Genomic DNA, 27793 nt, shown 5'->3' with positions numbered 1-27793 from the left:
CTGCCGCCCCCCAGCACCCCCGAGGCTGAGGCAGAGCCGCTCGGAGCAAGTAAGTTGCCTGGTTTTGTTCGGTTTCGCCGCTTGGCATCTTCCCTGGTTGCGAAGGAGCCTAGAAGGCAGGAGGAGAAGTCCGTCTGAAGAGCAGGTTTCCATCCGAGGCTGAGGCAGAGCCGCTCGGAGCAAGTAAGTTGCCTGGTTTTGTTCGGTTTCGCCGCTTGGCATCTTCTCTGGTTGCGAAGGAGCCTAGAAGGCAGGAGGAGAAGTCCGGCTGAAGAGCAGGTTTCCATCCCCAAACCTCCCAATGTGCAGCCCTCTGCCCGGCCAGCTGCTAGGGAACAATTTGGGAAGCCGAGGATTAGATGCTGATCTTGGGGGGGAGAGTAAAGATGTGCAGGAAAAGATGTTGAACATCATGAACTACTTATTGCTGGAGATCACCCGGCTACAACGAGGAGGGAGAGGCTGAGCAGTAGGCAGCCCTGAAACACAGGGGGTGACTCCAAAATCCTCACCCAGAGTAAAAAATTCAATTCTAAGTAGGATACTGGTCATCTTAGCGTTTCAAGAGCCCTTGCAGTGTACTCTCCAGACAACGAGGTTCAGCCCTTGGAGGGGACTGGCAACTGAATGGCTTTGGAGTCCCGTGGTGGGGTTACGGCTCTGGGAGGTAAAAGCAAGACTAATTCTTCTACCAATGTCCTGCTGCATCGGTCAAAAAGGTGCCTGGAGTCCTCCCTGTTGTATTAGCTGGTGGGGAATGGCATGTTAACTTTCATACACTGTGTCACTTGCTTGGTTTGGACCTGAGAGCTCTGGGAACCAACTGAGAATGGACAGAAACTGTCTCTGTCCCAAAAAAAATCTTAGCTGATTTAGAGGGATTCTGTAATCCAGCAGGTCCTTCCTCTTTTACTTTTTACTTCCCCTTTTACTTCTGAGTAGGTTTCTCTCACTAGTTCTCTGATCAATCCAAACAACCAACATCTTTAATATGTCAGAAGTGTGTCTGGCAGCGTTTGTGTTGGGGGAGTTAATTAACTTCTGGGGTCCAGTTCTTTCCCCCACTGTTGGAAAAAAAGGATCAGGATCATTTCTGTTTCTCGTGAGAGAAAATCCTCTGGAAGGTTCTAGCCCAATTATTTACAGGCTCTGAAAAAGGCAAACAGAGTTTTGGAGTCAAGTTCTGAGACAAATCTCCAGACTTTTTCATGTAAGAGTCACCCACTTTCCATTCGGTTTGAGGTTGGGAGAGCCCCTCAGATATTTGAGGAGGGGATTGGCACTTTCCCAGCATCCTGGTGCCAGGTAGGTCGGTTTGTCTCTCTGTGACTCATGGTCTCTTGTCTGCAGGGTAGGTTCAGGAGCTCTGTTGAATGCCTTGGGGCAGGGAGAGTCTGCCTTTGGTCGGCTCAGCTTCCAGCTGTACTGGAGAAGTGTGAAGTGGTATTGACCTCCTTCAATTTTATTTAATTGTTTTTCAAGCCAGCCGCAGATGATATAGTGATTCTCAGTTGTTTTAACAGTGAAATATCTAAAGAGTGGAGAACAGGAATGTTAGTGCTCTTGGGGCAGGATTCTCTCTTAGAATTGAGGTTCTGCTTTCCCCCATATTCAGTGTGTGCTGCGTGTATAAACAGCCAATGCCAGCAGAAACAGGAGTTTCTTAGCAGGGCAAAAGGTTTTTTTATTAAAAGATAATGGTCCCATTTTCAATGGCTCTAGAAGGTCCCCCTAAAAATAGAGTCTGGGGTAAAAGGACAGAGACAGGCTGCAGAGTGCCTCGGGCAGAGTCACTTCCCTGGAGGCAGAAGGTTTATTAAAATAAGCCAATTGGTTTCTTTTCAGGCTTTATCTGTTGGTAAGGAAAATATGAACTGTTCAAAAGTAAGAAAATACTGAAGGGCAAAATATTGTTTGCATCATTTGCCCACAGGCTTTTCATGGCCAGCTTCTTTAACTGAATGAAGTATCAGGTATGTGGATTAGATCCTCCCATCCATCCCATGCATCTGAACTGTGGTATATCAGGTAGCAAATACTCTTTATGTTGTGGAAATTCCATGTTCTCCAGTCCTTGTTCCATAACAAATCATTATAGGCTGTACACTGGAGTCATTATGATGTCTCATAAGGCATCTTCTAGTTTTCATCTTTTTTTCCAAACACTTCCTTGCTCCACAGCTCTTAATAAATAAATAAATTAAACTTTAAAACCTGTGCTGAACACTCTGAAACATCTGGAGATGCAGGGGGTGGGGCAGGTGTCTACCTCACAACTGACACCGAGAGGGCTCAGAGATATTAGAGCTGTGATTATCCAGCATAGCTGGGGAGAAGGATAGATTGGGAGGTAATTAGCAGATAAAAGTAAAGTGCAAATATCCATAAGCTCTGTCTGTGTCATATTAGCTTCCTACCCAGAGAGATTGTCTTACCAGGTATTTCCTTCTGAAAGGCTGAACACCTTCTGTTCTGCTATTTCTGAGCATAATGAACTCTAAGCAGACAGGCACCATCATCAGCCCAGCACAAAGTCATCCTGCTTCGTTAGCAGCTGCCTAATTAATCAGCAGCCACTCTTTTTTTTGTGTACTGCTGGGGGGGGTCTCTGCTGTAGCCCCAGAGGAGCCCGGTTGTAAGATCACGGCTGTCAGCCCCTGCAAAAAGCAGTGCTGTGACTTAATGAAAACGAAGAAACCAGAGGAGGCATCTTCCCACTGCAGTGCTGAGTGAGATTACCCTTTGAAAAAGAATAATTGGCAGGCAGGAGCTTTTGAGCCACATGTTTATTAGTGGAGTGCCACAAGTCTCCCTTCCTGTGTGGTTTCCTTGAATGTTTTGCCTCAATTTTCAATAGCATAACTCTTTTGCATCACTCCCTCCACCTGTGGATCTCCAAGAGCTTTCCAAAGAGGCAGCCACCACAATCTCTATTTGTTAAGTCAGGAAACTGATGTGATTTGCACAAAACCTACCTGTCTGTCTTTTTGTTGTGTTGGCAGGGTTGACTCTTCAGTCTCTGTCATAGGCAGGCAGTAAATAAAAGGACAGGGGGAGAGATGCCTTCCTCAGGGACATCAAAGCCCCAGCTGTCAGTCAGCACCTAGCCATTGATCTTCAGATTGTCACAGGCTGCCTTCTACTATTTCCTCTTCTTCCCTCTTTCCACTAGCTCTCAGTGTTCAGCAACCAAATTTAAGAGAGATTTTTATTCTCTCAGGGTGCTACTGCTTTCATTTACTCTATTTCTCTACCAACTTCCCCTTGCTGTCAGTGTCTCTCAATTAAGAATTTCACTCCCTTGCAGCAGAGTAACCCAAAGGAGAATATGTGTCAGGAAAGAATCTGGGGACAGTGACCCAGGCACTGATCTTTGTGGTGTGGGCCAGCAGGCAGCAAAAGAACCAGTAATGATCTGTTTATTATCTACTGCTGGATTCACTGCTCATTGAGTAGTACAGGACTCTCTCTCTCTGGGAAAAGAGACAACAGGATTAAATAGAATCCTGGTCTGGGAGGGTTGGGGGGGTTTACTGTAAAGAACAGTTGCCCATTTATTCTTATAATGGAAGAAAACAGGGGCGTAGGTTTAAAACAGACAAAAAGAAGTATTCCTTTACAAAAACTTGACAAATCTGTATCTTCAAACTCCTCCTGCCTGACAGTTTAGATTTCTCCAGAAGCAAATCCTATCCCCATCTGAACCTGCCTTTGCTTAAGCAATATCAGTGATTATTTGAATTGAAAAAGTCACCACGGTCAGCAGGGGGAAAAGGTTTCTTGCAGATTTTTCTTGTTTTACCCTCTGTGATGCCTTCAGCCAATTTCCCTGTTGAAGACTTGGAGTTATCAGGAGGTCCATGAGCCCTGTGAGGCAGGGCTTGTAGACAGCTCTACAAAACAATGCCTCCTGAAGAGGCTAACCCCAGCTTGACTCTTCATCAGCAGATCCAAGAGCCCTAAATGTCACTGCCTGCCCCAAGTCCATCATCTGGGCAAAACCTGAGCAACAGCAAGTCTGATAAAAGGGCTGCTAATACCCTGATTCCCATCTCCTTTGGCAGTAGCCCGTCCGGAAGGAAAGCAGCTTTGTACAAAAGTGACATTTTCATTATCCCGGCCTCGTTTAACCAAAGATGGTAAATGCCACTGAAAGAGGATGGTGCATGTGACTACAAGAGGCAATTTCATCTCGCAGCTCTCTTTGCTGAAGGGAGCAGTGATTTACAAACTGAAGCATAAGTCTCTGCGAGATGCTTGCACGTAATTGCCGTGATCTGGAAAAGATGTGTGCTTGATAGCAGTGCCCGTATATCACAGAGTGAGGGAGTTAACCAGCTCCTTACCTAGGTACTGTGCTCCTTTTGTAGTGTCTCATCATTTGTGCTGAAGTTTCCCAGAGCAGTTAAAATAATGAGGGAAAGGCAGCAAATTTCCTAGAAGATTCCTGTGCCTAGGATCTCGCAGACCATTTATACCCGTATCGCTTCTTTTACAGCTGGGGAGTTAAGGCAGAGGGAAAAGCAGTGATTTACCCAGAACTGGAGGAAAAAAAATGCTGAAATCTTTTGGAACTGAAACTGGGGGTCCTCAGGCATCCAGACCTGTGTTCCAATGCCCACCAATATGATTCCTTTTAAAATACCAAATGCAAAGATCTGTCTGCTTAATTATTTTCCATAGCCACGTACTGAAGTTATGCTTAGATTACAAAGGGAGAGTTTAAGATTAAATCTCAGGAGGATTGTAACACCACTAACGTTCTCAGTCAAGCTCATATACAGCAGGAATTCTTCTGCTTTAATGGACCACTTGTAAGGTTTTCCTGAATGTTTCCAGAAAGATTTCTCTTGACCTATTGTTAAAGATCAGTAGCATTAGAGAAGTGATGCTGCAGGTCCCTCAAGTATTTTAGTTAAAGCAGATTCCCCTGTCCTTTCATTAATGGGCATTCCCTCCAGCCTGCTTCACCACAGTGATATTTCTAAGGATTTAGGCTTTTGGATCGTTTTTATTCTATTCTGTTCTTTTTAATATGTTTTGAGATCCTTCTGGTCTCTTTGGTATGAATCTAAAATATGAAAACTTACACTATAAATTAATGTCTTGAGATTGATTGTTCTCTCTCACATAATGCCAGTGCAAGGGAAAACTCAGCTTCAAATCTAACCCTTCGAACAAAATTATCTTTAAAACAACTCTGTTTGAATTAAAAACAAGCAACATTTTCCTGGTTTTATCAAAATGCAGATTGATCAAAAGCTTTGCAGTCCAAATGAAGTAATATTCGATTAATGCAACAACGCAAAGACCAAGAGTAATATTCATCAGAAGAAAGGGGAGAAGTTCTTCCCTGTCAGTGGCTGGGATGCTTCTTTCCCTGTTAAAGAGGAGGAAACCACCCTGGGTGATTGTTCTGACTTACACTTGACATATGCTTTCACACATTGTGAAGTGAGAGCCAATATGTGTCCTTATAATTTGACAGCTTCTAGCAGGCACCCCTCCATAAGGCCACAGAGAGCCAGAGCAATGGCTGGAGGTGTAGCTAACACGCCACGAGCCAGCTCTTGGGGGTCCTACCTTCAGGAGAGACAGAAGCAGACGTAGGGATTAATATTGTGCCCAAATCCTTGGTGTGGCTCTTTGAGGAGGGAGCAGCACAGCGCTGGGGTCATCTATCCCATCTCCAAGCCCACGTGCAGTGCAGGTAGCAAGCCCGATTCCTCCCAATTTACCACCCCAGCCTCATGGCTCTTTGAGGAGGGAGCAGCACAGCACTGGTGTCATCTATCCCACCTCCAAGCCCACGTGCTGTGCAGGTAGCAAACCCGATTCCTCCCAATTTGCCACCCCAGCCTCGTTAATCCCTGTTATTTACCCCTTCCTGGGGCTGTGCTGGCTCAGCCCTGGCCCAAACCCTTCAAACCAGGCAAACTTGCCAGCACGAAGCAGCTTTGGGACCGTGCTGTGGACAGATGGCTGGGCTCCCTGGTGAACAGAGCCAGCGGGTATGGTTCCAGCAACAGGCTCTGGCTGCTTCGTTGGAGGAATGATTGATGGTGACTTATACAAGGGCTAAGAGCAATTTTTTGCTGTTAACCAGACTTGGCTACAGCAGAATGGAAGTAGAAATTTGTTGCTTCATTTATTCACCCTGCCTCTGCTTCCTTCCCACCCACCCCTTGTGCTTTTTAATACCGAAAAGATGAAGCTACTTTGGTCGATCTTAAAATTGTCTTTCCCCAGATACTCTTAATTGTATCTCCACACCTTTCCTCATTCACAGACGCATAAGAAGATTAAAGATAGAGGGAGCAGTAATAGATTTAGTTAGGTTTTAATAGGATTTGCAGAGGACAATGCAGAGAATGAACGGCATGGAGAATATTGCTGCTCTAACTTTGACATCCCTCAGGCTTCGTAGTTAGTCTCTCACAGAGAATTTCTCTGTGCCTTCAGAGGCAGGACTCATTTTTCATGTGTTTTTTTTTTTTTTTTTAAGAGTATCTAATCATCTCAGTAAACAGGATGTTACATTCTAAACCACAAAAAAAAAAAATCATTGCAGCAGTCGTTTTGTGTTATTTATTTGTGTCTTGTTAAGCATCACTTTGCATTTAGGCAGTGGGCTTTTAACAGCCCTCTGCTATGTTATTGAAAGTGGTGGTTTTGTCTAATGTCAGATGAAGCAAAGGGGACAGTTCTGATATATCTGATCAACAGTAGGCCCTGGATTCCTCACACCTTCAGACATGTCATTCAAGATGTAAATGAAAAGCCTATTTCACGTTTGAAGCCCAGGCTCCCAGAAGAATTTGTGGAGGGGGTGGATGCTTCCAGAAGGTGATTCAGCACTCCTGAAATCTTGCCTGTGTCCCCTAGAGGGGCCTTGCTCTGCTGAGAGAAAAACTGCTCAGCCTTTTCTCTTAATTTCTAAGATTTCCCTTGGTATGCACCCAAAACCTGAGGCATCAGAAAACTCTTGAAAATAAAACTTCTTGAAAATAAATGTTGATGTGTCTTTACTTTGCTCCCAGTTGCGAGCTCAAGTAAATTTTGGGTGTAAAAACATCCGAGGACCAAAAAAAAAAACCCCAAACCCCACGAGGCTTTTGTAAGAAGGTTTTATTTCATGACTTCATGACCGTGTGTCCATCACCCTATTTCCTGAGGTTCCAGCAGTGCCCTGAGCAAAGTGACTTGCAGCTGGTTGATGCTCGAAGAGACTGGCAGTTAGGAATCAATACTCAGCATCCATTTATCTTAAGCTCTCATTTCTTTGTTCCACAGCCCAGCCATGGCTGGAGATTCTAGGATCTTCATGAATCAGGACATGGACATCGGAGTGACATCCAGAGAGCCTAAGAAGATTCCCAAACAGGCTCGGGATGACGTCCCCATCGCCACTGACCGAACCCGCCTCATCTCAGCAGAAGGGAAGAAGCCACGTCAGCGTTACATGGAGAAAAGTGGCAAGTGCAACGTGCACCATGGCAACGTCCAAGAGACCTACCGATACCTTAGCGACCTCTTCACCACCCTGGTGGACCTCAAGTGGCGTTTCAACCTCCTCGTCTTCACTATGGTCTACACCATCACTTGGTTGTTTTTTGGGTTCATATGGTGGCTCATTGCCTATATCCGGGGAGACCTGGACCACCTGGAAGATAAGAACTGGATCCCCTGTGTTGAAAATCTCAGTGGATTTGTTTCTGCCTTTCTGTTTTCTATCGAGACCGAGACGACGATTGGGTATGGCCATAGGGTCATCACGGAGAAGTGCCCAGAGGGCATCGTGCTCCTTCTGATCCAGGCCATTCTGGGCTCCATTGTCAACGCGTTCATGGTGGGATGCATGTTTGTCAAGATCAGCCAACCAAAGAAGAGGGCTGAAACCCTCATGTTTTCTAACAACGCAGTGATTTCCATGAGGGATGACAAGCTCTGTCTCATGTTCCGGGTCGGAGACCTCCGTAATTCCCACATTGTTGAGGCTTCTATTAGAGCCAAACTGATTAAGTCCAAACAGACCAAAGAAGGAGAGTTTATCCCCTTGAACCAAACGGACATCAACGTGGGATTTGACACTGGAGACGACAGGTTGTTCCTGGTGTCACCTCTCATCATCTCGCATGAAATCAATGAGAAAAGCCCCTTCTGGGAGATGTCCCGCACCCAGCTGGAGAAGGAGGAGTTTGAGATTGTGGTCATCCTGGAAGGAATGGTGGAAGCAACAGGTAAGTCAGTCTCAATTTTGAGAGGGGAAAGGGGAAAATGGAGTGTGCTTGGCTTTAGGATTTTACTGTCTGTGTCACCTGGACTGAGAACATGTTGGGATTTGTCCTTCCTGAGGTGAATGACTGGAGTGGGATCGTGTGATCTGAGATAACCAGCAATTAAAAGATAGGTCTTTTAGCTCATGTTGTAGTGTTTCACACTCTCCTTGTAAATCTGGGATTCAGATTAAGGGATTAGTTGGGGATCTGTCCACAGTCACTTCAAGTAAGTCAGTCTCAATTTTGAGAGGGGAAAGGGGAAAATGGAGTGTGCTTTGGCATTAGGATTTTACTGGTGGTGTCACCTGGACTGAGAACATGTTGGGATTTGTCCTTCCTGAGGTGAATGACTGGAGTGGGATCGTGTGGTCTGAGATAACCAGCAATTAAAAGATAGATGTTGTAGTGTTTCACACTCTTCTTGTAAATCTGTGATTCAGATGAAGGGTTTAGTTGGGGATCTGTCCACAATCACTTCAAACTATGTCTGGGAAAAAAAAGGAATGGACTAAAGGAGTCCATGAGGTCTCTTGTGGTCCTGTTCCCTGCGATCCAAATCCATGGTGCAAATCTTTGTCCATTTCTCCTCTGTATGAAACGTTATCTCTAACTGTGGCTATTTTAGGTATTGCTGTAGTGTTGCTTTTTAATGGAGGCTATGAAGGAAGTGCCCAAGTATTGCTGTATCCCACAGAACAGCACGTGCTGGAGCTGAATGACTTGCACGTGGTGCAGGACACGTATTTTCAAAAGGAGCTCAGAGAGGAAAAATACAGGAAGTGCTTTTGGGACTCACAACCCAGATTAACACAGTGCTGTGTAATGGGTAGATTAAGAGATATCCTCAGCTGATTCCCAGTTTCCTCCTGTGGGCAATGAAAGAAGTCTTCTGCATCTGTATGTAACTAATCCAGAAAAGTTGTGTAGCCCAGCTTTCCCAAGGGTAGAAAATGGAGGTGGCAGTGTGGAGACCTCCAGGCTCCTTTCCAAAAGTGGGATGCAGAGCATCTCCTAGGGCTCTGGCTAGGGAGGGGGATGCTTCTACCCCAGAGTCTCACCTCAAAGGCATGGCACCGTGTGGTCACTTCACCATTTCCAGTGGATTCTTTTATTTGAGGCTTTGAGGAGGAGCTGGCAGGCTCTGTCTGCTTTCCTTCTAGCACACCAAGCACGTTTGAGCTGCTTGAGATGCAGCCTTGAGGCTGGTGATGCTCCCCCCAGGCAAGACTTCTGAGCCAGGGGCTGGCAGCATCCCTTGGTCAAAACAGGGTCTCTAAGAGGAGTGGGGCTACAGCCAGCAGTGAGGAGACAACTGTTGTCTAGAGATATGGAAACAGAGATGAAAAAAAAGCTTCTCTAAGTAGTTTTGCCCTTTGGTATTCACTGTTGTAAGATGGCACCATGAAGCCAAGCTTTTTCTGTTGATGGTCTTTGGTTTTTTTTCCATTTTGGAGGCATGTTTTCCTTTGAAACACGAGCAAGAATGTTCAGCTTGATCAGAGTGCTGGGTGGTGTCAGCACACATATGTGGTATCACAGATTCTGCCCCTTGTTCACTATTAATATTGTTCCTTTCTTGAGATTAAGTCTTGCTAGTCTGCTAACAGCCAGACGTGAGGGGAACGAGCATCTCAAATTCCTGCATCCCAGACTGCCACTCTTAAAGACAGCTCACGAGAGAGCTAATTCAGTTTTCCAGTATCTCCTTTAGTGTCTGAGGGGATGACAAGAGCTGAGTTTTCCAAAGAGAGCTGATGGGAGGTTATATGTTCATTGTGCACTCCAACTCATGCCTAGGCTGGAGTCCTGTGTAGCATAAGCAGGGTTCATTTGGCATTACTAGGCAAATATTCTTTCCCAGCAGAGCATTAGAAAGATGTGGCAAAAGAAAGGGTGGGTGGAAAAGACTATCAAAGGCAAAGATTTGTTACGGAAGCTTATTTTCTAGCCTAAACACTTACCAGATATTTGAACCTCCTAATCTGAGCATGGCATGCAGTTCCTTGCTCGTCCAAAGCCTCTTTCCTCATCACACAGGGACACTCTCAAATTCTCTGTGAACAGCTCCTGCACTGCCTCCCTCTTGTGAAAGCCCAGACTCTGCTAGAGATGTCTGAGAGGAAGTCATTATCAATAACAACCTCCAAATTAAAAGCATGGCATTGGAATAATATTGCTTTACAAATGGGCTCCTCTCCCAGAGGGAGCGTACAGGCCGGCGTGTAATGACATTAAGGAGCATACATCTGTGGAAATGAATTATTCTGGTCTCAGAAGACAGGCTGTGAAATTCCAAAATTGGAGCTAGAGGAGCCACTTTGCATTGGGCTTGGAGCAGAGCGAAGCTCAGATGATGCCATTCTCTGGTGCAGAGGCTGAGATGGTTTTCTCAATGACATATGGTGACTGCGTGGGGGGCTGTGGGGGGATATTTTGCCACAGTGAGAGTAGCTTGCAGAAGCACAGGCTTTGTGCTTTCTCCTCACGCTCTGTAGTGTTGATAAAGCAGCTCGGGGGATATTAACCCCTGCCTCCATGTCTTAAAATTTCACTCCAAGCAAATTCTTTAGGTTCTTTCCTTCCTATCGTATTGTTCGAGCCCCATCTGCTTTTGGGACTGGTGGAATTTACTCACAGCACAAGTTCTGTTAAGTCATAAAACTGCCACAACCTGGTCAGGTTCAGGGTGGTATGAAAACACAACACAGTTTTTGCCCTTAGTGACCACGATGAGAAATGAGGAACCACCAGCACAGTGTCCAGAGGTACAACTGGTCAGCATAAAGAGTAAAGCATAAAAAATAATCATTCATGGTGCACGGCAGCAGCAAATCATCCCATGAATGCATCCTGCCCTGCTGGGGAAAAGCCAGCTGTGTTTTTTCATAAAGTGGACTGAAAACAGGTCAAAGTGGTGATTGGCAACAGGCAAATGACTCAAGGAGTTGAAGCCTAATGTCTTGACTAAAGGCATGAATGTTTTCCATGGAAAATTTGGCACAGCAATTTTAGAAGTCTTTCTGATAGCTTTAACCAACCACACACGTATTGCAAATGTAATATATTGTCTGCTCTCATCATAGAATGTCAAACAAATAACTCTTCTGACTGACATTTAAGTTTAATTTTTATCCAGCGGAAGGCAAAGCTGGTAAATAGTTTCAAATGAAAACTGCTGAATAAATTCAGAAGAGCTGAAACACTTCAAGTCACTGTTTTGTTTTGTTGGGTTTTTTTTTAAACAAAAAGAAACATTGTGGCTTTAAACAATGTTTGTTTTCAAGCTGACTTGAATTTCCTAAACACTTCAAGTTGCTTTTTTTTTTTCCCCAAGTGAAACATTGTGGCTGCAAACCATGGTTTTGCTTTCAAATTGACTTGAATTTTTAAGAGGCTAAATAACAAACACGCTGAAGAGTAGCAACAGACAAGAAACCGACCAGCCAGCCTAAAAGGCAATGTTTTTATTTTGAGGAAAAAAGAAAAGAAACAGTGTATTATTCTAGCAGAGCTCTCCAGGGCCTCGAAGCTGTTCTACAACCAACCCAGGAAGGCTGCACAGCAAGAGGTGACTTGAGGAGATTAATTCTCTTTTGCCTTATCTGAAAGGGGTGCTTATTGAGATCAGCTGGCCCAAATCTGACCTGAAATAAAAGGGAAGGAAGTGAAGATGGAGAATCTGTTTGCAGAGTGGATATGGGTTTGCTCTCGTTGCCTTTCTGCTTCCCACAGTGGCAACACAAAATCCACTGGCAGGGTAGATCTAGGCTGTGGCTGGGCAAACCTCTCGCCCTTCCCCTCCTGATGCTGGAAGGAGGTTCAGACCCCACGTCCACGATCATTCAGAGTTGGATGGGTTATGCTGAGGAGAGTCCACGTTTTTGAGGTTTTGTTTTCTGTCAGCCATCTCTCCATGGGATGAGGCAGTGTGCACATCCTGCGAGACTTTCTGGCAGATCATTTCAAGAGATCCTCTTCACTTCCAACTTCACCCTTCTGCTGCTGCTATTCACTGGCAGTTAACCAAACCCTGATTTATCAGTCGCTGTCCTCCAAACCTCCTTCCATATCTACAGTGTCCAGCGTGGCTCTAACAGTGCTTGTTACTTTAACCTTGGTCCTCGCTGGTTTTCAATCCCTCTTTTCCCCTCCACTATTCAATAAGCCACAAGAGACAGTCCAGAAGCCTCATCAGCCCAGTCACTAAATGAAGCTTTAATAAACTCTTAGGACAGGCTATAGATATTTCTGGCATATATATTTCTGGCTGTGTGATAAAAAGCAGTTTAATGATTAGAAATAATTTACCTCACCCTATCCGTCTGAGCATGTGGGCAAACAGCAGCTTTTTTGCACTTCAGTTCAGGTTCTGCCTGGTAGAGACCTGACAATGGAATCCAACAGGATAAGGTCCTTAGTTTGGGTTTTTTTTCCTTCCCATTTCCAGTGCCTAGGAGCTTATCCTGCCTGGAGAGCATTCAGATAAATCCAAATCCGATTACATAAAAAAATCAAAGTGAAACAACCCCCCAGACGTGTCCTCCTCTAAAGGAGACAAGTACAAATAATTGGAGGGTCGTGCACCTACCTCCTAATATTCCTTTTCAGGTTGGGGGAATATTGACTTTTTGGAGGTTACAGTGTTCTTTGGTCTGATTAACACAAAGGGACTAATAGGTTTTATAACCATCCAAATGCTGCTGCTGAGCTAAAGGCAGGTATTGCTTAATTAGAGTGATAGAACTTAAAATTCTTATAACTACTCCTTGCCATCCTAACTTACATCAGACTGTAGCTATTCCTCTGAGTTCATCTGCTCTTTCTCCTTACTCCTGTAGTGTAGGTGGAGCAGAATGTGTCTTGTGCAGCTTTAGGAGCACCCAGGACAAGGGGAAAAGTTGCCCTGCATCCAACAGTGTATGAAAACAAGGACAGAGAAGTGAAATCCCTTCCAGCAATATCTGTGTCTGAGCTGCAGAGAGAGCCCAGCAAACATGGCAAACACACAGTCAGCATCCACATGACATTTCACCAGCAGATAATCACTAAGCTCTGTGGCATTTAAATGAGGAGAGTTAATTTTAGGCTGATGAAAAATGTTGTCTTGACAGCCCCAGGGGTTGGGATATCTCTGCCCACTGAGAAAGTTCAGGCCGTGCAGCAGCACTGAAAGATTCAGCTCTGTGGTTGATGTGATCAAATGGAAGCCTGTGGCCATTTCTTGGGTTGGTTGATCATGATTTGTGGTGCCCTCACCCTCTCCCATTAAACTGGCAATAAACATAGTGGCTATGATGGTGTGTTTGAGGAAAAGAGGCATCCTCCAGCAGCTGGAGAGAGGTTGCTGCTTCATCTCTGGAGAACCAGAGAGCTGCACATGTAGATTTCTCCACAAGCTAGCTCCCACTGAGTGTGCTGCAGAAAAAAACAGGGTCCTCACTGGGGGAGCCCTCCAAGGGCAGCCTCCAAGCCCTCCAAAGCAGCCCTTGGGTCAGCATGCATTAACTTTCCTTTGGCTCTGATGAAAGGTAAGCTGCTTGATCCCAACCCATCCTGATGACAGAAAAGTGCCGTATTGGGAGAGTTCCCCAACACTTATTTTACACACCAGTCCTTCCTCGGTGACTCTGTGCTCTCAAATGTAATGAAACACCTGGTTTAATACACAGAGCAATATATTTTGTGCCTTTTCATCTCCTGGAAACCAGAAATGAGCCATTTTAGGGCAGCATCTATGGCTGCCTTAACCAGCAACACGCACAAACCCTCTTATTGATCTGTGCTGTAGCGATTCCAGCCAACAGACCAAAAAAAAACACCCAGTTTTGGGGATTCTGCTGTAGTGAAATTATCATTAAAACACTATGAAATGTTTATTGCAGAACTTGAAACCAGGAGACAGTCCTCTGGTCTCCAGCTTTCTAAGAGCCTGGAACTGGTTCCAGCTCTTGAAAACTTGGTGCATCTGCTTATAACTTTGCACAAACTTTTTTCTGGTTTCAATTAAAACTGAGTTTGGTTTGCCGCTGAAAGTGAAGCTGCTGAATGAAGAGATGTAACAAAAAGCTTGAAAAGATTTCACATATCATTTCACATTTTCCACAATGGACAGAATGGGCCAATTTCTATTAAACATACTTTTTGATTTTTAAACCAGATTGTTTAGGAGAAAGTTAGACTTTTAGTGATCTTACTACCTGGAAAAATATACACTGGAAAAACAAAATTATTTGTGAATTTCTTTTTCCTTAACTTTTGAAGCACATCTACTTTGGCAAAGGGGAAATCAGGATGTTCTTTTGGCATGAAGCTTATTTAAACGAAATGCTCAAGTTACCACTTCTCTATAACTATTCCAAATATCTGCACCATTTAAACCCAAAACGTGTAGTTATATATATATAGTTTAAGAGATGGATTAACAGCCTTTATTGGGGCCATAAATACTATAATTATTTTTGCAAGAAACTCCAAGAGTTTGAAATCTCTGCAGCTGAGATGTTGAGAGCACAGAGGGCACGGCGCTCATTGTGTGCAAGGGGAAAGGGGCTGCATCCATGGGCTCTTAATAAAAGTAAGCTTTATTGTTTCCACACCTCTTCTGTCATCTCTTCGCAGTCACAGAGGCAATAATTAGCTGGGGACATTACAGATGCATTAATTAACCAGGCTGGAGAGCACAGGGCAGCCTGCAAAGCAGGCGCTTAATGGAATTTGCAGCAGAGACAATGCTGTTGTTTACTGGGTGTGTAGGAGTTGCCAAGCAGAATGTCCCCACGCAATTAAAACACCACTGCACATGTGCTAAAAAGGAATATTTGAATGGGGTTGTGGAGCAATTACAAGTTGTCTTATTGTGCTAGCTCTGCGTACCCCTGGGGTTACAGAAAGCAGCTACTGCAGGAAGCTGGCAGCCTGCAGTATTTGGTTGCTGAAAGCTCTCTATTGTTCCCTCCTTAATTGAATACTTACAGCAGGAGATGACTGTGATGGTGTCTCTGGAGTTCAGGCTCACTGTCAGGTACTCCCCCCAAGGGAAGGAGCTATTTCAGGCCCTGATCATAAGGCAGGAGTTCCCTTAGGGTGCCTTGGGCCCCCACATTTAGCAGGGACACCCCATCTTTGGCCTTGGGGACTTTGGATGTGGTACTGTTATGCAGCACAGGGAGGGCCATGATAAGAATTGGCCAGTTCATTCCTGGGAGCCTGAGTGGCCTCTTCTCCTGCTATCTCTCTTTGCTGGTCTTGGAGGAGGCACTTGAAGGCTTCTTGATGTCTTATTTTAGCTGTCTCCTTACCATACACATGTATGCTGCTGGTTGTCTCAGTTCTGGCCTCCCAGCATGAGAAAGCATCATAAAATGGGATCAGCCCCAGGCTACTGACCCTCAAAACAGCCTGTCATAAAAGCCCAGGGAGGTCAACAGTGTGGCAAGTGTCAGCAACACAGCTCTCCTGAGAAAAAACCTAGCAGCACTCCATGAGCTGCCTGCACGTTGAGCTGCTCTTCACTGGCTGATGGAAGGGACTGAAGATGAACCAGCCTCCACCTTGAGACCTGAGGAGCTCAGGGCAGGTGATGCTGCACGTGGCAGTGTCACCATCGAGTCAGGACTGGTCTCCATGCTGGTTTTAGCTTGTAAAGCATAAGCTGACAGTTTCCAGAGCACCTCCACAGAGCTCCTCTTGAAGGCAGAAACACTTGGGGTGATTTTCTTCTCCCATTATTGTATTTCTCACAGCAGCCTCTGCCTTTCCTTGTTCCTTCCGGGATGATGACTAACTCTGTACTTGTTGTTCCTGCCCAGAAGCAAATACTCCTGCAGCTCTTCTTGGGGGGAAAATGTGGCTGAAAAGGTCTGTGATACAGAACTGGAAATTTCTCAGTGTTGTACAAGTCACTGTCCCTCTTTTCCCTGTTAAAGAACCAAAAGCAACTAATATCCTCCTGGCCTGAAAGCTTTGAACCAAGGAAAGCAATAAGAGGCTAGAAAAGCTTTCCAGAAAACTGACTTTAAACTGTTTTTTAATGGACTGTAGCAATTATGAGAATAAGATACTCATCTTTTCACAAAGGTGCCTTTTTTTTTTGAAGGAAGTTTTGATTACGCTGAGGGTTCGGTCACTTAGTTGAGCTCCCATGGTAAGAATAGATGACATGTTCTCCCCTGAAGCATCTCACACTGATATTTTTTCCCCCTGATATTTTTCCCCCTGATATTTTTGGAGCAATTTTGCATTGCTCAAGATTTCTCTTTGTGTACTTTTGGGCTGCAGGGGTTGCACTGGGAAGTATTGTCTGAACACTGGATCAAGGGCAATTTTTAATGTATTCCAGTCAGGCCTATCCCTCACCCTTCAAAAGAGAACAGTGAGAGGACTTTGTGAGGTCAGGTTTTCTAAATTTCACCCGAATTAATTCCAGAATCATAACATAATTAGGACAAACAGCAGACAAACATTTGGAAGAGGAGTCAACCTTGACACGGGCAGGTGGTGCCAAGAGAATTTGTTCACAGCTACATCCCATGCTGAATGTTTATCCCTGCTCTGCAAAGCTTCTCTTTAAACTTTTCCAAAACAAATAAACCCTGATCCTTGGGGCTGAAAAACAGCTTAACAAATATCAGTTTCTTATTGCCCACTCTTCATTCAGCCCATAATCCATGGATAGGTGCTATTCAGTGTCCTGATGGGCTTGACTTGGTGGTTCTGACAAACCAGTGCAGTTGGACTGAGCCCTCCAGAGGTATTTCAAAGCCAGCTTGCCACATAAACCACTAGGACCTGTGGCCCTCTCCACCTTCAGGCTGTAAAACTTGGTGTCTTAACCAAAGTGCAGGAGAGAATTGCTGTTCCTGCTGTGGATGAGGAGGATGGAGCCCGGGTGGGAGTGCAGGGCAGTGGCTCCTCTGCTTAGGGGCTGTGTGGGTCAGGATTTGGGGTGCATTGGGAGGGCTGGCTGCACGATTTGCCAGAAATGTTGTTAGCATCACAAGGAAGAGACACCTCAACAGAGCAATGTCAGGGCAGGGAGAAGCTGCTTAGTGACACCAGACTTCAGACCCCTAAGGACGAGGTTCAGAAACAGTGTGAAGATGCAGGGATGAGGCCACCCCTTCTCCTTTGGGTGCTCAGCTGTTTCATGATAGAGGCTTTTAGGAGGCTTATTAAGCAAAGACCTTTTCTGTGTCTGAGAGCAACCAGGTATGGAGACAACATGAAACTGCTTTTAAATGGACGAAGTGCTTGGGCGAGCATGTGAGGATGCTTTGCATCTAACACCCCTCTGTTTCTACCCAGGGATGACTTGCCAGGCTCGCAGCTCCTACATGGACACCGAGGTGCTGTGGGGACATCGCTTCACTCCTGTCCTCACCCTGGAGAAGGATTTTTATGAGGTGGACTACAACAGCTTCCACAGCACCTACGAGACCAACACCCCCGTGTGCTGTGCCAAGGAGCTGGCTGAGTCCCGCAGGGAGGGGCAGCTCCTTGGCCACCTCTCCAGTGCCACCCTCCTGAGCACAGGCAGAGAAGCAGAGCCAGCAAAAGAGGAAGAAGAGGAAGAGGAGGAAGGCAGGGAGCCAGCAGGACTGACTGGAGCCAATGGGACTGCAGGAGAGGTGAAAGAAGATATGCTTGTATAACACCCAAACTGCTGGACAGTAGATTCCCACGTACACTTACTGGGAGACTGGAGACTGTGGCCTGGCAAGCTGGGCGTGGAGTAGGAGCCAGAGGGCTGAGACTTATGTCCAGATCTCTGCTGCTCAATCCTGGCGAGTCACTGCCCAGCACCGTGCCTCAGTTTCCCTCCCCTTTTAGCTGTACAGTGAGGTTCTCAGCTTTGCACTCCTCTGCAAAGCATTTTGATCTCCACGGACAAGACTCACTAAATGTCATCACTGTTACCATTGAAATTCCTACTACTGATTGTTTCCAAAGGTGTTCGTTGGATGTTCAGAACTCTTCCCCCTTTGAGAGGGTATTTACAAAGTAAAAGTCCAGAATGTCCCATCTCAGTATGAAGAATGTGGTTTCATACCTTCACTTAATCTGTGAGTCAATGTATTGTAGACATTGTTACTGCTAAATTAAAAGAAGAGGAAAAAAAAAACCCTCTCTGGTATGTAGTGAAATGTTTTGCCTTTGTGATTCTTACAAATAGATTTTAGCCTTTTCCTCCAGGATCACAGTCATTGTGATTTATTCCCTGCAAAACATCTGACATTAATAGGACAACTTTCCCTGCAAAGCTTTAGCAGGTCTATCCAATGTTTTTGACTCTCTTCTCAAGCTGAAATGCTATCTCTGTTTACTCTTTTCATAGACTCCTGACACATTTCATAGGCCATCCATGAGCAGAGACAGTTTAGATCTTGCCCCAGTGAAGGGTTGTTTTTCTGACCTGGATGTCCCAGTTTCAGCTGATGATTTAAGACTAAGGGAGTAGCCAGCTGGGAGCTTGAAGTGGTCTGGATTTTCAGACTGTCCCTGGAGTAGGCAGGCTGGGTAAGTAACAGTCTGCAAAATTCTCTGCTCTTCTGTAAAGTGCTATTTGAAATAGAGGTTAAGGTGCTGATGTTCCTGTATGGGGACATGCAGTGATGTAACTGAAGCCAAGTGGTCAGGCTGGTGCAAGCTCGTTAGCTGGTGTCCAAGATGAGGGTCAGTTCCCCACTTCTCTCAGCAGCAGGCAGGAATACCTCTGGAGGCCTCACACTCACTGCTGGTAACTCCTTCAAGTGATTTTGGCATCCCTTGTCCTGCACCTCAGTTAAGTTCAACATTCCTGTGAAACACCAAACTGAATTGACAGTTCTGGTCTTTACAAAGAAGTAGGTGTAGAACCATCTTTCCCCAAAAGAGGATTGTTATGTCCAGAAAAGGGGTGAGGAAACTAGTCTGTGACATGAAAAATTGGAACAACAGAGGCAAAAAAATGGCCTTGGTGGGGAAAAACTCTTTCCTTAACCCCCAAAATTTGGTGAAAAGAAAAAGGATACATACAGGTTACTTTTTTAATCAAAATGGAATGAGAATATACAATATGCAAGAGTTATTTTCAGTATAGGAAGAATCATATCTATATCTCTATGAAATAAATATACTTTGTAGTAGGGATGGACTGAGCTGCACAGTAGAGATCTTAAATATGGGGTTTTCTCTTGATAGTACTACAGAAAGAAGACAAACTGGAAATAGCAAGCAATGGGGTTATTGGCATGCAAACAAAGAGGAGTGTGCTATCTATAGCTGTCAGAGATGCTGCTTAATTAGAGACATAATGCTGCAATGTAAAATCTTTCTCGGGGGGTGGAAAAATGAACACAGCATGGCTCTGTTGTACTTAATAACACATTAAGAGTCAGCAGTCAGCTTGGCCTCCAGGATACAGGAGCTACCATGATGTTATGCAGCAAGTGTGGAAGTGAAGGAACTTCATTTGAAATGCTCGTCAGCTCTACAAAGCATCTTGCAGACTTGGAGGGAGAAGTATTTTTCAAAAGGGATTCATTTTGAGGTTTCTGCTCAGCTTCCTTTTTTTTCCACACTAAACCTCAGAGGAACAGAGGGAGGAAAACAGGGAGAAAAATGGGAGAGGTGTTTGTTCTTTTTCAGACACTTCTCACCCTACCTCTGCAAAACACTTATGTGTCTAGATTATTTTTCAGAAATTTTTCTTCTGTAGCTGAAGTCCTAATGCAGGAGATAGTAATGGGAAATAAACCTGTAACTGGCCTGTGTGAGTCAGAGGCAATTTCAGTCCCTCAGAGAGATGTTGCATAAGCTCTGCCCAACGAGCTGACTTGTCCAGCTCAATTCAACATGAGGGCTTGCTGCGTCCCTTAAGTGGTGCCAGAGACAGAGAGCTTGGAAATGGCACCAGATTGCAGCTCCACCTTCCTTCCCCTTCATGCTTTTTACCTTCCAGAGAGAAGCCACCTTCAAACAGCCAAAAAGTTACTTCATCTGCTCGCAGCCCTTGAGATTTCATCACAGCAAACTGCTCTTCCCTGGCTGTCAAGCCTGAGAAAGCAATACCCTACATGCTAGGAATTGTTGTCGTGGCCCCAGGGCTGTCCTGTGCTCTCCTTTTTCCTGAAAGGTGTCCCAAAGAGAGATTTAATTCAGGGAGAGTATCAAACTTACTGAAAGTAAAGGGGAGAGCCTCTTCCAGAATTGCCATCTCCAAAATCATATCCGTTTCCCTGCTGTTCCCCAAGCGTGTGCAGGACAATTAACCACAGGAATGAAAGCATAATAGACCCACTCGTTGCTGTAATGAACATTTAAACACAAGTCTGCATCTCTTCTGTGAATTGAAACAGCTCCCATAGATGAGTCCACCCACGTAAATATCCAATGCATACAATGCACTCATCAGCCTCTGCACTTTCAAAAATACTAATACTCCACAAGAAACATTTATAACCTGTAAACACACTGTTCATGCACAAATAACCATTCATATTCATATAAGGTACCCAGTAAACAAGCTAAAAATACGTATTCAAAACACTGAATAATTACAGCTGCCTTAGAGATGTATCACTGATAAGTAACAACCACAACGTTGGCCATCTGCAGGACTCTGTGCTTGGGTAAGTGTCCAGGTAGATGAAGTAGAGAGTTCTCTGTTGTAGGTGTGCACCCAGGGTACCAGTCACTCACAAACACATCGTGCACACCTCAAACCTGCCTTTTCAAGCATCACCTCAGGACTGTGTTATTTATTCATCCTGGAACCCTCAGCAGCGCAGAGTCAGGAGGGTGATTTCATTCCAGGTCTGTGTTTCTGTCCTGCCATCGTTAATGAGAGGGTTTGAGCCAACAAAAGCTGCATTTCTTCTGCTTTCTTTTTCTCCTTGTGGCAGGAGAGTTGGGAAATACCTTTCCAGTGCAGGAGAGTTAATGAGTTGTGACTGGAGGCAGGAAGGAGAATTGCTTAACAGTCATTCTGCTTTTGGTAGAGGGGTTGGGGTTGGAGTGGGAGGGAGCTCTGAGAGCTGGGTTGTTTCATTCCAGCATTTTATTCCATCAGTTGCCTTCCCAGCTCCAGCTTTTTTAACTGTTCTGTTCTTGTGCAATGTCACTTGTGCTGGTGTCTGCCAAGCTGACCTCATGCCTTTTCTCTCCTGTATGATTTTCCATACTCATGCTTATTAATCCTCTTCATTTTGGCTAAAGTATTTGTCTTAGACTGATCTGAAGCTATCTAGACATGAAAAATCCAGTTCTTGCTTTGGTGGTTGTTTCCAGGGGTTAATCAACGTGACTGTTAGAAATGTAAGTGACTTTTCATTTTCCTGGCTTTAACTTTCACTCATTGCAAGACCTGCCACTCATTTTAAGGCTTAAATTTACCCCCTTGTTGGTTTTGTCTCACTCATTCTTAGGAATATATTTCCATCAGAAACAGTGGATCGTGAAGCTGAGATAAGAGAGAATGTTATTTATGCTCAAGTAATTAATACCCCGTGATAAGCTCCGTGCATTGCCAGCCATATCTGCTGCAATATAGGAGAGGCACGTTGCCAGGACCTGTTATGCAGCAGTTTGGTGGATGATGGAGAGGAGACTTAATTAAGTTACAAGGAAACCAGGCAGGCATTCAGTCCCTGCACGAAAGGGGCAGCAGTTTCCAGTTCAGGGCTGGTGATCCAGTGACAACTGCTGAAAGTCTGACTCCGACTCTGTCAGGGCTTCATTTCCTGGTCATTTGGATGGGTGTGAGAAGTGGGAGAAACTACCCGTGGGCATTTTATTATATGGAGAAGCCAAGGGCAAATTCTGGTTTCATTTAGGGCAATCCTCTGCAGGGGAACTGGGGAGATGCTCCAGTGGAGCCCAGTGGGTCCCTCCACTTTGCCAACATCTAGCAGACCAGAACTTGAAGCACTAGCAGTTGTGTTTTTAGGGAACAGAGGGGAAAGTTGCATTTTCAGGCATTTTTGTGGAGAGGAAAATGCATACAAAGGTGGCTTGCACTGGACAACTGGTGGAATCACTTCTGCTGAGAAGTCAAGCCTGTTTCTGGAGGCTTCCTGGAGGGAGTTGGTTATTTGCCTGGCAGGACTGTCCAGGCATCCTGAGCAAGAACCAGGTAGCACAAACATCCAAATTCTTTCCCAAGAAGCATGAAAACTGAAGTCCCACTGAAATCTGTTTCACGTGCTGATGTGAATGCAGCTGGAGAGTGACTGCAGTGCTACCAAGCACAGAAGGTCACTGGTGTAAGCAGACACAGTATTTAGCTTAGTGATCTGAATGAATTAAAAAAAAACCCACCCTGGCTTACTAGCAAAACCAGGAGGAACTCCTCAGACATATTGCAGCATTTTGTTTGATTTACTGAGATCAGAACCAGGACATGAAGTGGTAAAAAGGTTGCAAAGCTCTTCTTTGAGTCACGAAGTCTTGGAATCGTAGTCCCTCTCCAAGGAGGATGGAGGAGAAAATCAATGACCTTCCCTTCCCAGGGTGTGCCAATGAGATGATGAGTGCAGCACAGGATTATTGGCTGCTCTCTAGGTGTCTCTTCAGCCCCAGAGGAACAAGGCTGGCTTTGTGCATGGCTGATGCAGAGAGGGGGCAGGTGTAGCGCTACACAGCAAAAAGCTGAGCCTTTAAATGAACACTCAAACACTGTAAATAACAGTGGGCAAGGAGGAGGGGAAACTCCTCAGCTGAGCCACCTAAATAGGGGTTTGTTTGCCAAAGAGGATGGCCAGAACTCGGCGTCTGCTGAATGAAGCCAGGGTTGGTCTGTTCAAAGCAAGGAGGGACAGTGAGGTGGCTGAGCTCACGAGGTCCCATCATCACCCAGGACATGTGGAGTGGCTGTTGGATTTCACTGAGTCTAATTTAATACCAAATAGGGCAAGTTATTTAAGGAAGGGTGATTCAAAATTGAAACAACTCTATTCTTTCAAGCCTCATCTTGTAATTGAAATATTCATAAAGCTCCTCATTCAGCATAAGACCGTTGCAGGAATATTTTGAGGATTTCATGCTTTTTGCAGCTACAATGTGCACATTCAGCAATGCTAGCCTGCATTTTCTGAGTGCAAATGCATCACTTTTTTTTTTGACCCATTCCTCTTTCAATGTATTTTACTTAAAGGAATTTTCATCAGAATGAAATTGTGTTTTTATAGTATGTACAAACAGCAACTACGGCGTAGGCTGAGAAAACACTGAACCCACTGTCCTGATCAGTGAAGGATTTTGGGGTTCATGTCCAAAAATCCTAATCTTAAAATAGGTGCTTTTTAAATTTTCCTATGGTCCTCAAACCCTGCATGAATTTAGAGCTCACAACACTAAATGGGGTTCATGTCCAAAAATCCTAATCTTAGAATAGGTTCTTTTTAAATTTTCCTATGGTCCTCAAATTTAGAGCTCACGACACTAAATGCAGATAAAGCCAAAGGTTGAGAAAACATTTCTATGAAATCTATGAATCCCACAGAGGAAGCAAATGCTTCAGCTGCTACCCTTGCCACCCAAATATCCAGCAGTGCATATATACCCTGTGTGCAGCTGACTAAGCACTGAAAGTCTATTCCCATTGCCCAAAAGTGAGAGAAATACACTGTAGGAGAACAGAGAACTAGGAGATCATAGAAACAGAACAGCTTGTCACATAAAGCACCTGAGGGGAACCAGGGTGACGACTATAACCCTCCGTGTTTATGCAGATTTATCACTCAATGAGAAGAAAAAAAAACCCTCAATAACAGGAAAATTAATGACAGTAGAAGCTATTCAGCATTCACACACCTCCCCCTTCCCCCTGTTTGTTCCGGGCTGTTCTCTTGCGTGTCCATCATTTTTCTGCCAAACAAATGAGCAGTGCAAAATTCACGCCCCATCTGCCTCCTCAGCTGCTCCTCTCCCTCCCGGAATAGAAAGAGGAGAGGCAGATGCCAGGTGCAGGCAGAGTCACTGCCCAGTGGGCCCTCGAAGGAAACCCACGAGGGGTTTGTCCTCCCCTGAACAAAGCTCCCCTCTGCTGCCCAGCTGAATGAAGGCAGCACTTGGGAGAGGAGAGGGAGCAGGAGAAGGGACCCCGGATCCTGGGGGCAGCTGGAACAACTCCCCACATACCTTCCTGGGGGTTTTGTTTTCCACGTGTAATGCCACAGTGTCAGGTTTTGTTGAATCATAGCTGCCCTCTGCTTCCCCTGCCTGTTATTGCATAACAATTTCATATTCTATTATTTATAGATTATTATTTATATACATTATTAGTATTATTTATTTGTTTGATATTGATATTGAGACTGAGATTGAGACTGAGATTGAGATTTAGATTTAGATTTAGATTTAGATTTAGATTTAGATTTAGATTTAGATTTAGATTTAGATTTAGATTTATTTACTTACTTATATTTTGTTTTATATTAGAGCCACAAAAATGCTTCGAGGGCTGGAGCACCTCTCCTGGGAGGACAGGCTGAGGGAGTTGGGGTTGTTCAGCCTGGAGAAGAGGAGGCTCCAGGGGGACCTTATAACAACTCTCCAGTACCTGAGAGGGGCTACAGGAAAGCAGGGGAGGGACTGTTCACAAGGGTTTGGAGGGACAGGACAAGGGGTAATGGCTTTAAGCTAGAAAAGGGCAGATTTAGGTTAGACATGAGGAAAAAGTTCTTCAGCATGAGGGTGATAGAGCACTGGGGACATTCAAGATGAGGCTGGGTGAGGCTCTGAGTAGCTTGATCTAGTTGGAGATATCCCTGCTTATGGCAGTGGGGTTGGACTGGATGACCTTTGGAGGTCCCTTCCAGCCCAGACATTCTATGATTCTATGATTTTCTCCCTGCCTGCTGCTCTCAGCCTTCTCCCAGTGCTGTTGCAAGGTCCTGGGTGTGGGACTGACCCCGTCGTGTCTTTGGGGTGGGTCCTGAAGAGCTGAAGCTAGTTCTTGTTCTGCAGCCAACAGTGAATGCTGTCAGAGGGTGTCACAGAGCCCTGAGAAGGAGGGTAGGTCACCTTCCCTGTGACTTCACACCACTCAGCATGGTCAGGGAAGTGGAGGAGAACCAGAGGTGTGGGCAGTGTTCAGAGCAAGGACAGTTTCCATACCTGGCATAGTGATTGCTGCATTTACGTGAAGCACTCACTGAATTGCTGGGTGGTTGCACCCTCCTGATGAGCTTTCTGCCTCCCTAGGCCTTATTTGCTTCAGGCTTTATTTATAGTCTCCCCTGACCTTTTCATTGCTCAGAGTCTCTCCTGGACCCTGTCCTCTGTGTGATACCACATCAGTTTTTCTTGTCCTGTTTGACATTTAATTTTTATTAGCTGTGGTGTAGGTAGAGCTGTTTTTCTTTGTTTTCCACGCTGTGTTTTCTCCTGTTCTCTAGGCAATAGACATTGTCACTCCAGAAACACAAAGGAGAATTTTTTAGCTTGACTTTCTGAGATTTTTCCAGCAGGACATGGAGAATTAAAACTGGTTTTAAGGTTAACAAAGTCTCTTGGAGCTGGTGGGAATAATTATAGAGTGGGTGGATGGTAACGAGCCTCATTGCTGACCTGCAGGGTCCAAGTGTGTTCCTCAGTAGCTCGTAGCACACCAGAAGGTATCAAGTGGTCGCTGGAGAACCTTCCTGCACCTCTTACTTCTCGTGGGGCTGGCACCCCTTCCACTTTGTGCAAAAAGTGGGAGTACATAATTATAATTACCAGCTTTTGGGTATGATGGAGAGACACGTGTTGAAGCTTTCCAGCCGTGCTTAACATATTTGCCACACCCTTTGGTGAGGAATCTCTTGTTGTTACTCATTTAACTGAAAAATCACATTAACTCAGACAGTTTAAACAGAAAAGCAAGTAAAGGGACTGTTGGTAACAGCCAAACCAGGAGTACTTGGAGGAGGCAGATGAAGAAACGCTTCCGTTAACTCCTCTTTATTTGGGAGGTTCCTACCAATTAACAGAAGTCTTCTTTCACTCTTAGATCATGTGTGGTCTCCTGTGCTTTTCTGGCTAATTAACAAACCCTTGTCTCAAAAAGAGAAAATTCTCTCCATCTCTTTGGTGTCTCGTTGTGTGTGTTCCACTGTGAAGTTGTCTTACATCAAATTTATGGTCTATCTAATCTGTGCTCAAGCATGCTTATGGAAACTTTTATTGAAAATAAATTATAGAGCTCATTTCTGACACTAATGGACAGTAGAGAAGTGTAAGCTAATGCCAAATATCTCTACAATTAAATACTTTAATTCCTTTCAATAGAGCAACTGAACACTGGCCCAGGTTGCCCAGGGAAGCTGTGGATGCTCCATCCCTGGAGATGTTCCAGACCAGGTTGGATGGGGCTTGGAGCAACCTGCTCTAGTGGGAGGTGTCCCTGCCCATGGCAGGGGGATGATCCTTAAGGTCCCTTCCAACCCAAACTATCCTATGATAACAATCTATTCTGTATTCCAAAATAATAAAATATTTCTCATTCCTTTGAGATTAAAAGTCAAATTTATTTACCCAGCAATAGTATTTTGCTGCTGTGTGTACGAGGGAATATCAGCTGTCTGAAAGCATTAATGAATATTCAAAGAGTGCTGCTGTGCAATGATCTTCAGCTGATAGCTGAGTTCATTCACATACATTTAAGTAAAGCTTAGACTGGCTCCTTTTCCAGAAGTCTTCTTTAGTGGGGAGAAAAAACAATCAGGCTGTTCTTTATAGAGCAGATTTGAAATTAAAATCAGACGATGAGGTGTCACTTCGGTTTTAAAGTAGCCTTTAGTTCTGATGGTGGGAACAGGGCTTCCAGTTCCAGCTGATTTGTATGCACAAGGCTTGGTTAGACAAGGCATGAAGGGTTCTTAGTTGTTCCTAATATTTCTACAGTGCACAGGGCTTTTCAACGCCGTCACTAAATTAGTTCTTGGAAGCAGTTGTTCACTCTATTAATGTAATATATCCCCCACACAGTAAAACAAACTGTTTGGCCTTTCAAATGAGAGGACCCCAGTCTTAATAAATATTGAATTATAAAATCCCTGCGTGGGGAATACAAGCTAATTCTTTCCTCACCAGCTGTGAAGTGCTGCGTGTGATGTATGGTACCAGCTCCCCAGGAAAGAGGAGCAAATTGAAAACCCTGCCCCTGTGGGTTCCCTTATTAGGCCTGGAGTGACTGCAAAATTCACAGGACACAGCTCATTAAAACAAGGCTGGAAATCTGCAACCTCTCCAGTAGGAAGAGAAGATCCATGCTGAAAAACAGGCTGTTGCTTTGATGGTGGGGTATTAACCCACTGGTTGCCAGAGCACGAGGCCTTATCAAATGCATCCTTAGGAGAAGAGATAAGCAGTGGCCAGGCAGCTCAGGACCACCTAAAAATGAAGTGGTAAGATCTCCAGAGAGCTCCTGTCATTCCCCAGCACAGGTTCCACTCCTTGAGGGGTGCTGTGCTTCCTGGGCACCTTAATGCTCTAGGATGTAATGCATGAGGTAATGTCCATCTCAGAGGCTGGGTGTTTCATCCAGTAAAGTG

The 27793-nt window shown here is 44.9% G+C and overlaps 1 protein-coding gene across 1 annotated transcript in view; it reads left to right on the top strand.

Moving 5' to 3' along the window:
- Positions 1 to 7297: 7297 nt before the first annotated feature.
- Positions 7298 to 27793, top strand: part of KCNJ5 (potassium inwardly-rectifying channel, subfamily J, member 5) — a gene marked incomplete at its 3' end in the record, with an annotated part of 53849 nt that continues 33353 nt past the window's right edge. Inside the window, exons 1-2 of the mRNA XM_008946080.1 lie at positions 7298 to 8240; positions 17583 to 17923. Of these exons, the coding sequence (XP_008944328.1) occupies positions 7301 to 8240; positions 17583 to 17923 (1281 nt within the window). The remainder of the gene's footprint in view (positions 8241 to 17582; positions 17924 to 27793) is intronic.

Source organism: Merops nubicus, unplaced genomic scaffold, assembly GCF_000691845.1.
Source record: "Merops nubicus isolate BGI_N331 unplaced genomic scaffold, ASM69184v1 scaffold20528, whole genome shotgun sequence".
Taxonomy (NCBI): domain Eukaryota; kingdom Metazoa; phylum Chordata; class Aves; order Coraciiformes; family Meropidae; genus Merops; species Merops nubicus.
Note: the sequence above shows the minus strand (reverse complement) of the source record. Positions and strands in the feature narration are given on the sequence as shown.